Consider the following 10,491-nt stretch of genomic DNA (forward strand, 5'->3'; position numbering starts at 1 on the left):
AGTAGATTCCGGAAGGGGATCACATCAGTAGGGTGGCTCTTGGAGACTTTTATCGCCATGCGTACGTATGTGATGAGGGAAATTTACCCTGTTTCCTCATCAATTTCATGTACAAATAAAACTCAAACCTAAAAAGCAGAGAAAAATATGATTTATTCTGAAAACGTGTCAATTGATAAAGCAATGAAAATTCAGTTATAAAAAAATATTGAAACTTAGCATTGGCTTGCAGGTAATATTGAGTGTATAGGTTTTGTCCAGCACACGACCTCATTCCCAGTCATATGTGTTCAGATGATCCTGGCCCATTTTCTATCATAGCTAAACAGGAAGTCTCGGTTGTATGATCAGGGGGTCTTCATTGCTCAATGAGTCATGAGCCTTCAAAGTAATATTCTTATTTTTATTTAATAATACAATAACATATAGATAAATAATAAAAAGGATCACTATTATTTGAATTATGTCAAGAAATCCTTTTATTTGTTGAACGGAAATCCCTGATGTCACACGCTCTTGATTGAAGCATAGAAAAGAAAGAAGTAAAAGATACATCATGTGAAATTTTTTTTTGAAATTTGTTCCACTCCTACGATTTTATTGACTTCTGAATGATTATTATATCTCCATTTTGATCATTTATAGGGTAATAAATATTTGAAATGTTGAGAAAAAAAAATAGGAAAACATTTATTTTAATAATTTTTTTTTCAAATTCATTTCACACCCACTAAATGTAGTAGCGATTATAAAGAATGGTGTATAATAATATGCAGTCACATGGGAAATGAATAAACTAGTGTTGAGAGGAGGAGGAGGAAGAATAAAAAAGTGCGGAAGTAGAGGTTTGAAATTCAGCAGGCAAGCGTTTCCTTCCTGACGAAAAAAAAATTTAAAGGATCCCAGGACTGTGAAGTATTGTGAAAAGCGTGGGCGTTTGATGCAGGTGCATCTTTCGAGGTTTTTCGAAATTATGGTTCGGTAAAATGCTGAGAGAGATAAAAGCGTAGAGATGAACATTCGAAATTTATATTAGAAGCCAGTCTACTTAAACTTTCCGCCTATTTATCCTTTCTCCATGATCTTCGCATTTCAACTTCTTGATCCTTCTCAAGATGCTTTGTGGTCAAGCAAACTCTTCAAGGGCTCTCTTATTGCAATCTCTTCTCACTTCGGGTTAATGAGAAGGTCGTGACATATGACCAAAAGTCTTCCGTTATGACAGTTCAACAATATTTATGGAAAATAATCATTTTGAAAACAGCTCATTGTTAAATATAAAACTAAATACATTTATTACATTTTTCATGATCTGAACTTTAACTTAGCTTTTTATTCTTTATTTATATTTTAAAAAATTTTATTTTTAATATTATTATAATAAATTGTTAATGATTAATATTATTATTAAAGTATTAAAATTATTATGAAGTTATTGTAACTATTAAAATATTATAAATAATTATTTTTATTTATTTAGAAAAAATTACTCCAAAAAATTTGGAGTCAATTTTTTAAGGATTTTTAGATACAAATTAAAAAGTAAATAGTGAAATGGAAGAAAAAAATAAGAGCCAGGACAAGTCTATCCGTAGACGCAATAATATACCAGTTTCAGGGACAAAAGTGCAGTTTAGCGCAATCCATTATAAGTTTATTGTACGCTGTACCCTAAATAAAACCATAAACTATGTAGTTATGACGGTAATATCCTTTTGCCTGAATGCTAACTTGCCATCACTTCCAATAGTCGAGTGTTTACGTTTCGAAGCCCAAAAACTGACCAGAAATATCCAAGGTTCAGGGGGGAGTAGAGTATTCTAAAAGCTCTTCATGACCATTGAGATTTTAATTTCAAGTGTGAGTTTCTGGCCTTTATTATTATCGTTATTATAATCCTTTTTTTTTATCAACTATCGAATAAAAATATAATCAAAATTGCACACGTGTTTGATTCAAATACATCTGGTCTAGATGAAATGCTGGAAGATATATTGATAAAACCTTTTGTTTGCAATGGATTTAATTAGATTATAAACGATAAAACTATATTTAAGCTGTGGAATATTTTAAGAGCCTTTAAAATGCGACTTACAGCTGCAAATTTTTATTCATAAACACAAAAATGTTGAAAGTATTTTACATCCATTTTTTTACAATTCATTTCTTTTTATTTATATTTTTTCAACTGGCTGCACTCAAATCTAAAAATTCCTATTATTTTTGTAAATGTCAATGATTCTATTTGATGAGGAACTAATAGAATAATTTATTAACTTCTTCTTAGATTATAGCATTTATTATACTAAATTACAATTAGAGGAGTTGAGTTCTTTTGGGGTGTTTTCCGTGCGGATCCACGCTTTCACAATCAAAAAAGTCAGTGTACCTGGCCAAAATCCGGTCTTTTTACTACGAAATATATGAAATAAAGTCCCCATTAATGCTATATTAATAATTACCCAGCAATGAAAAAGAAAGGTAACTAAACTGTTATTAATATCATTATTATCCAACGTTAAAAAATCTGGTAAATTCATGAAAGAAGTTTTCTTTCAATGGTGGAGGCTGTAAATCATAGAAAACACGCGCTACGGAAGACAATTTGTGAATAAAGCCAACAAGGTACACGGAAATACGAACTCGAAGACACTTTTAGAAAGAAAATGCCTTTTTGTATTATAATCGTAAGTTATAAAAATTTATCTTTTTATTGCGGCCGCCATGAAGTCTCTTCAAATAGGTACACAGTAACTGATTTTGTCAACAGAACGAATATTTATGTTCAAGACTGATGGTTTTACAACAAATTTACAGTTTTTTTTTTTTTCAAATTTATTTTTATGATCTTCATAATTTTTGTTTGCGTTTTGTAAGACTAAATATGATGACAAGTATTTTATAACGAAAAATATCGCGAAAAAAATTTTTCCAGTATTTTTCATTGGAAAACATGATTCAATAAATAGAAAAAAGGTTTGATGTTGGTAAATACATATGTAATCGAAAACAGAAAAATACCGTTGAATATCAAAGGTAAAGCTTTAAAATGTTTTAGTACTTTTTTTCAAATTTTTTCCATCAAAGGTATCTCGAGATATCGGATCTTTCACAAACGGATGAACTTTAATCACGTTACATGCGCCAGTCACACTTACGGCGTGCGCATAAGCATGCATTTACACACGCAATGCACACCGGCTTCAAATATTATATAGTATGTATATTTCTACTACTCTATATAAGACCATATCGCATGTCTTTACGCTTTACCGCTGCTGACATCCTGTCTCTATCATCAGATCTATCTGACTGCCCACATTTATTATTTTAACAAATTTTCTCAACTTCATAAATGCTCCTTTGTACTCATTATTCCTTACAAAATTCGTCTGAAAAAAAATTACTCTACTCATCCAATTTTCCAAATAATTCCAGGATTTATTATACACTCTCGTATTTACCACCAAAACGAGTTCTTAAGAGAGATTAAGAATGGCTTTGTTTTTGTTTCTTTGATAAAAGTTTGCTTTCAAAAGTTTCAAAATAAACATGATTTGTTTGAAATAGTGAGATTGTCATATGGTTAAGGAGCATCCTATAAGCTGCGGTGTGAATTCCCACACATCAACAGGTCTCAGGAGGGTAAAAGTCCCCACCCTGCCGATCACCAGGTCGCCCCTCTCCTAAGAAAATTTACCCCCACTTCACAATCTCTTGGATGCATTGGTATGCGGTCTTTGAATTCGAAAACGTCAAACAGTTTCCCTTCGACTCTATTCCTCGTTTGAGACAACTCAAGCAGTCATCAATCGAGTCACTTAGCATCCATCAGTTAAAGATTATCCACGTGAGTGTCAACGTCGTGCTGATGAACTCCATCATCAAACAGTTCTACAAGGGATATTAATAATTGAATGCTGCTATCAATGTTAATTGATAATCACAATTTCAAATATTTATTGTGAAGTGTCAGTTTTTAATGTGAAAATTAGTGTCAAGTTTTTTTTTCTTTAACAAAAGTGTTTATTATCAAGAAATAAATATTTTCAAAATAAATGGTGGATTATTGTAAATTAAAAATGTCTGGAAGTGAAGAAGAATTCGAGAGTCAAATTCAATCTGGAATGTCCAAGGCAGAGCTAAGAAGGGTAAGTAAATTAAAGTTGATTGAATAATAAAAAAAAGATATTAATTGTAATTTATTGATTGACTCATAGATTAAATTAAATATGTCATCCACTAATCTTATGTCAATGATTACAGAGTAACAAACCAATTATGGAAAAGAGAAGACGTGCTCGGATAAATCAGTGTCTTGAAGAGTTAAAGAGTCTTATTTTAGAAGCGATGAAAAAAGATGTAAGTGTCATAAGATCGTTGGACTTAATTATTTTCATTCATTCTGCTTTATTATATTCATCTCTTTTATTAAATATATACTTATACATTCGAACATGCCTTTACAAATAGAATAATCAGTATATAAGTTTGTTAAGTGAAAACAGAGGGAAGTAATAACGGAAATAAACCTCGTAAATGTTTGATCAGGTTGTTAAAAAGGGTCTTTCTATCTCACCGACGTCCGGTGACTTTATGTCCAACATAAGGGAATACGACATCTATAGATTCTTTTTTATTTTTTAGCTTTAATTAAAGTATATTTATTGCCATTGTGGGAATTTTATTTTTAGAGAAAAAATAGTTGACAAGTAAATGATTTGTATCAAATGGATCTTTTGATAAAAGTGGAGAAAAGTTGTAGCAAAATATTGTCCGATTGTCCGCACATAATTCAATCCTTTGAAATTGATTTCTTAAGCGTCTATAAACGCCACAGGAGTTTACTTGGTCGCTCAATGTCCAGATGACTTCCGCTACCTGCTCACTTCAGTGTCTGTCCATTCTTTTATCCGCTTGGTTTGCACGTAACGCCCCCCGCTTTCGTGGGAACCTTCACGTAATTATTAAAAAAAAAAAAAATGTGATCTCAGGTTTCAATCTTCTTTTGTTGACTGTATCATCTTGAAAGATCCTTACTTTGAGCCTCGATTTATTTCCAAATAATAAAGACCACGTATTAAATTCTTTGAAAATCAACGAGTGTCCATAATCTTCTAATTTGATTTTTTTTTTCTTAAAATAATTTTTTTAAAGAAGCAAGCACCTAAAAATATTTTCCAGAAATCTAGTCATGTTTAATCGCTTTGATGGTATACATTTAGCGGTTGCGTAAATTTAACTTTCTTCGAAATGAACCGGAAATATTGGGTTAATTGACGGTTTTAGAAAATGACAAAAATTAGGCCAAAGTCACGCGAAGTCATGTGAATTACGTGGATGTATGAGTAATGTGTGATATACATATCCAGTAGCATATTACTTATGAATGAGACTGAAGCAAATTCCCACACAGTAACTCTTTAACAGCAGCGACATGTGTAACTGAGACTTCTCCGACTCCCACGCCTATTGTTAAGGTGGCCACGAGAGAGACCAATATAATATATAAAAATACGACTAAGCTGTGTCAGGGTATTTGGATCGCAAGCCTAGAGGATCAACACAATAGAATCTCCGAGAGGTGCTCCTCCGCTGAATCGCCTATTGGTGGCCAAAGGGCTGTTCGGGTTTCGGGAATTTAAAGAATAACCTGGTTTTTTATTCGATGGACCAGTTTTGTCAAAAAATTTGAAAAAAAAGATGGGCCCTCAAAAACTAACGGGTTCCCACGATGGATTTCATTCATACATTTTTATATACCTGTCTTGACTACTTGTATTTTGAGATTATTGCATGTCCTCACGTAATAATATTTCCCGAATTTCCGTTTTTATTAAATCTCTCTGTGAAAAAATACAAACTTTATTCTGCTTTCAACTACACGAACAGTTGAAAAATACAAAATTTTTTTTTTTACTCCATTATTATTGCATGCTTCAATTATTATTTTTTATTATTTACAAGACTTTTTGTGAAAATTTTTTTTTATTCGTGATACTATCTTGATTAAAAAATCCAACAATATGTTCGAATGTAAAAGAATGATTGATTTAAATTATTACATTGTCATCCAACCATTCAATCAATTATATTTAATTAAATCACAAAAAACTGTTTCACTAATTTGAGTATTTTTCTGTTGCTACAGCCATCGCGACATTCGAAGCTCGAAAAGGCAGACATCCTCGAAATGACAGTTAAACACTTGCAAACTGTGCAACGTCAACAATTGAGTACAGCAGTAGCTACAGATCCAGCAGTTTTGACCAAATTCCGCACGGGATTCTCTGAATGTGCTAACGAAGTGTCTCGTTATGTAAATCATCTGGAGAACGTTGATTCATCGGTAAAACAGCGGCTAGTCTCTCACCTCAACAATTGTGTGAATAACCTTCAGCAGATGGCACCATTTTACAGTCACTTTGTACCTTATATGCCAGAAAGACTATTCCCGGAGGTAAAAGTCGGCTTTCAAAGTGATTTCCACAGTGGTGATGAGAATAACAATGCCAGTGCAAGAATACAAATACCCAGTGGAGTACAATTGATTCCTAGCAGACTTCCTACTGGAGAATTAGCATTATTGGTGCCACAATCAGCTGGTATTTCAGCCAATTTTCCATTTTTCCCACCAGCATCTGAAACATCACGAGTTAGAACTTCTTCAGCTTTCACACCGGTACAGCAACGATCTCACAGTCCTTTATTAAGTCCTTCAACATCAACATCTAGCTTTGGAGAAGATTCCCACCACCAAGATCATTTTCGTCAAAGTGATTCGCCCAATTATCAGCACCGTTTCAAAATTCCTGAACAAAGTCCAGCATCATCAAAGAGTTTCTCATCTCCTGAAACACAAAAACCTCATATTAGTTCTACAAGTGATCGGAAATCACCAGTTTCAGCATTCTCTGATCCAAAACATAATGGGAATTCTTTGAGGAAAGAATCCATCAATCAAGAATCATCTGATTTCTTTGTTAATGGAGCAAAGGGTCAAAATATACGTCAACCACTCTCTGTCATCACCGATAAAACATATAATCGAGCTCCAATTCAGTCAACTAAACGAGAAAATTTAAAAAGACATCATTCTGATGGTTTACTTGTCATCTCAGATAAAAGGCCAAAGCTTCAAGAAGCACAAAGTTCTACAGCTTCTATTTGCAATACCGTGAATGGAAATACACATCGCATAAGAGACGAAAAATTTTCTTCATCCATGTCAGTGGAAGATTTATCACAAAAAAATAATTCCGTCTTGCAGAATGTTAATGGACATATTTCATGCCCTTCTGGATCGTCAGGATCTCAATCTAATGGAGATATGTGGAGACCTTGGTGAAAAATAATATTATTATTATAGAACAAATCACCAAAGTAAAATAGATCAATTTACCTGTACGATATTTTTTCCACAAAAATTAAAATAGATTTGTTTTTAATTCATTAAATTAATTAGTTATATATTTTTATTATTGTTTTTAAGCAATATGTGTGATATGAGTGTGACAAATATTTTGTATTAACATTTACTCTTATTTTTAACATCAATGAATTTTTTAAAAGTTTTATTTATAAATGAAAGCATGCTATAATTAAAAATAATTAATACTAACATAAGATACAGTTTGATAAAAAAGTATAATTTTTCATACAACAAAATATAAGCTTTAATATTTTGAATATAATTGATAGAGCGTATTGTACATTAATGTAAATATTTTTTTTCTATTTAATATAATAATTCATGTTAATAAACATTCAAGACTTCCTCAATTTTGCAAGGATCTTCATGGTCAGTTTAAAAGCCAATGTAGTATTAAATGTTTTGTGATAAGTTGACGAATGTAAGTGGATGAAATTATTTTTTAAATAAGAAATAAACCAATATTAATAGAAATATGTCTATTTTAACTTTTGTTCAAGAAATGAACTGTTATCGATTGACCTCTGAATTGTGCAGTAAAATAGTTTAGGAGAAATTGATAAAATAATATGTTCAAATAAGAAATGAAAAATTAAACTTACTCTATCGAGAATTTTTTTCCTTTTTTTTCCCCATCATAGAAAGTCTTTTATGTAGTTCTTTTAAGAGGTGTTAAGCATACCCGACTTTGCGGCAGAGTTTACTCTTTTTCTTTTACCCGATAAAGGAATAAAAAGATGCAGAGAACAAGAATTTCAACCACCTGTTACACCACAGAAAACTACCGTGGCATTCACTAACTGAACGTACAAGCTGATTTATCGACTAAGCTCATGAACTTCAGACAAAATATATATTCTATCAATTTACGTGACAGTTTATGTGTCGAATGGTTCTGATAAACGACTAGAAATTTGATTTTACATTCAAATAAATAGTTTAATTATTTATTTAATACACAAATAAAAACATAGATATAAACCATTTAGAGTGTCGAGTATCGATCGTTGCATACAATTGTTCTTCGTCAGACTTCGTCTGCTGCGCAACAGAAGGAGCCACAAGTTTGAGAATGATTCTAACTAAATACTCATTCAAAGTCTCGATGAGCTTTCAATACAAGACATCATTGAAAAATGATACTCCTTTCTTCATTTTAATGACAAATAAATTACTGAAAATTTTTCAAGCCAAGGTACAGCAAAGTAGATATCACTGACAAGCAAAAATCTGTTCATCTTTAGCTATATCAAGAATATAAATAATTACTTATAGCTCGAAGCAATTACTATAAGTTATGGCGCAACCGCTACAATTTGCAATGTCAAGACATAAACACTGCTACCGCTTACATTTGAATATATTAGCTGTTGGAGAAATCCCATTGGCTACTATGAAAGAGGTGTACGCCCGTATCGGTACGTGAGCTACGACCACGTTGACGATTTTTATTAAGGAGAAACCATCGTCTCAAGTTTCTCATGTAAGCATTTCTCTGCACATTCAACCAGAGTACTTGTAATGTAGTGAATCGAATTCATTCTTGATTGATCTTGAATTTGAAATCTTTATGACTACACAACGAAAACGAAGATAATCGTTGCAATACAGCAACAATCAATTGTTTTATGACAACTGAAAGCATATACAATTCAGATAGTAAAGGGAATTCCACAGGACTTCATTTTGTTTGCCCAATTTGGTGAAATCGTTCTGCGGTTAGTGGCTACCCGAGACCATCAGAATGAGGGACAATCCTACGTTCAGAGATGGATATACAAAAGGGTAAAACAGTTGCTTCGTCTTTCTTTTGAAAGTGACGTATTTATTACGCGCAATCGGATGGTTCTGTTTTTAGAAAAACGTCTTGCCAACCTCGAGGATATCTGTCCAATTACAGACCGCATCTTTCCTTTTATAGAATATACATTTTTTTCAATTCTATTATCGTGAATCTCTTTCAACATTATCGTAACTTGGTACCACATCTTACTTCTTATAAAAGAAATTCTTCAGCATTTTATTCCTCATTTAATATGACAGCAGAAATTCTACAACAATTTTTGGTCGTAGACCTGGTCAATTAAGATTTTCATTCAGCTATAATATAAATCTTAGCTTTTTTATTAAACATAAGTATTATTATTATTGTATTTAATAACATAAAAAAGGATAGACTTGAAGTGAACATATCAGCATGAATCGCAATGCATAATCAATATTTAGTTTGCTTAATTTCAATGAATTATATGTTGAAAATTTCTTGAAGAAGCAAAGTGAATGAGTTTAGATATGGGGTTGAATTGATTAAAAAAATTGTCTGTGAGAAAAAAAATAAGGATAAAAAAAACTTAAATATTGAAAGAAGAATTAAGTTGAGCGACGAATCAATGATTGACGAACAGTGTAAGGTCAGCAAAAATTTTCTGTGATGATAAACTGAAACCAACAGTATAACCGCGAACCATCAACCAGTTTCGCTTGTCGTCAGTATATTTTTCTGCATTGTGATATTCCGATAGGCTTCCAATAGTAAAAGAGATAAACCCGATGGACGTGTGGCTGGTAAGCTATTTACTCTGTGGTCTCCTGATTCCCAACAACCAAATTTTCATTCGTACTCATTCGAGTTTTAATGTGTTTTTGCGGTGTCAGTCATTCAAAGTTAATCAGTAACCAGTTACGTTGGTCGAATGTCACCATATGAGAGCAGCAATGATGCTTGCACGAGCGATATCTCCAAGCTAAAAAGCAGCCAGGGACGAGAATATTGCTCTCAGTCTCTATGACAAGAACACATTAATTATAAATCTGGTCAGAGAAATGTCAAGGGATAGATACCCTACGATAAATTGTCGGTTTACCAGCAAATCTCATTTTCAAACTCCGCCATTTTTTTCCTATATCGTTTGTCCACGCCCATCGGCGTATGCAGATCTGCTGCAATCTACATGTATTTGAGTATATATCTATACAGATGAATATAGAATTCTCTCATTTTTTTCTGTGTGCTCCTGTGTGTATTTACCTGTCGTACGTCATTTTCCCGAAGCAAACGC

The 10,491-nt window shown here is 32.4% G+C and overlaps 1 protein-coding gene across 1 annotated transcript; it reads left to right on the top strand.

The window, feature by feature from the left end:
• Positions 1-3,746: 3,746 nt before the first annotated feature.
• LOC118074130 (protein deadpan-like) lies at positions 3,747-7,590 on the top strand. Its single transcript, XM_035095081.1, has 3 exons — positions 3,747-4,151; positions 4,267-4,362; positions 6,152-7,590. Exons 1-3 carry the CDS (start codon positions 4,059-4,061, stop codon positions 7,346-7,348), a joined length of 1,386 nt encoding a protein of 461 aa, XP_034950972.1. The 5' UTR covers positions 3,747-4,058; the 3' UTR covers positions 7,349-7,590.
• Positions 7,591-10,491: the final 2,901 nt, after the last annotated feature.

The sequence above is a fragment of the Chelonus insularis genome, unplaced genomic scaffold, assembly GCF_013357705.1.
Source record: "Chelonus insularis isolate UGA/USDA-ARS -01 unplaced genomic scaffold, ASM1335770v1 contig_131_pilon, whole genome shotgun sequence".
Classification (NCBI taxonomy): Eukaryota; Metazoa; Arthropoda; class Insecta; order Hymenoptera; family Braconidae; genus Chelonus; species Chelonus insularis.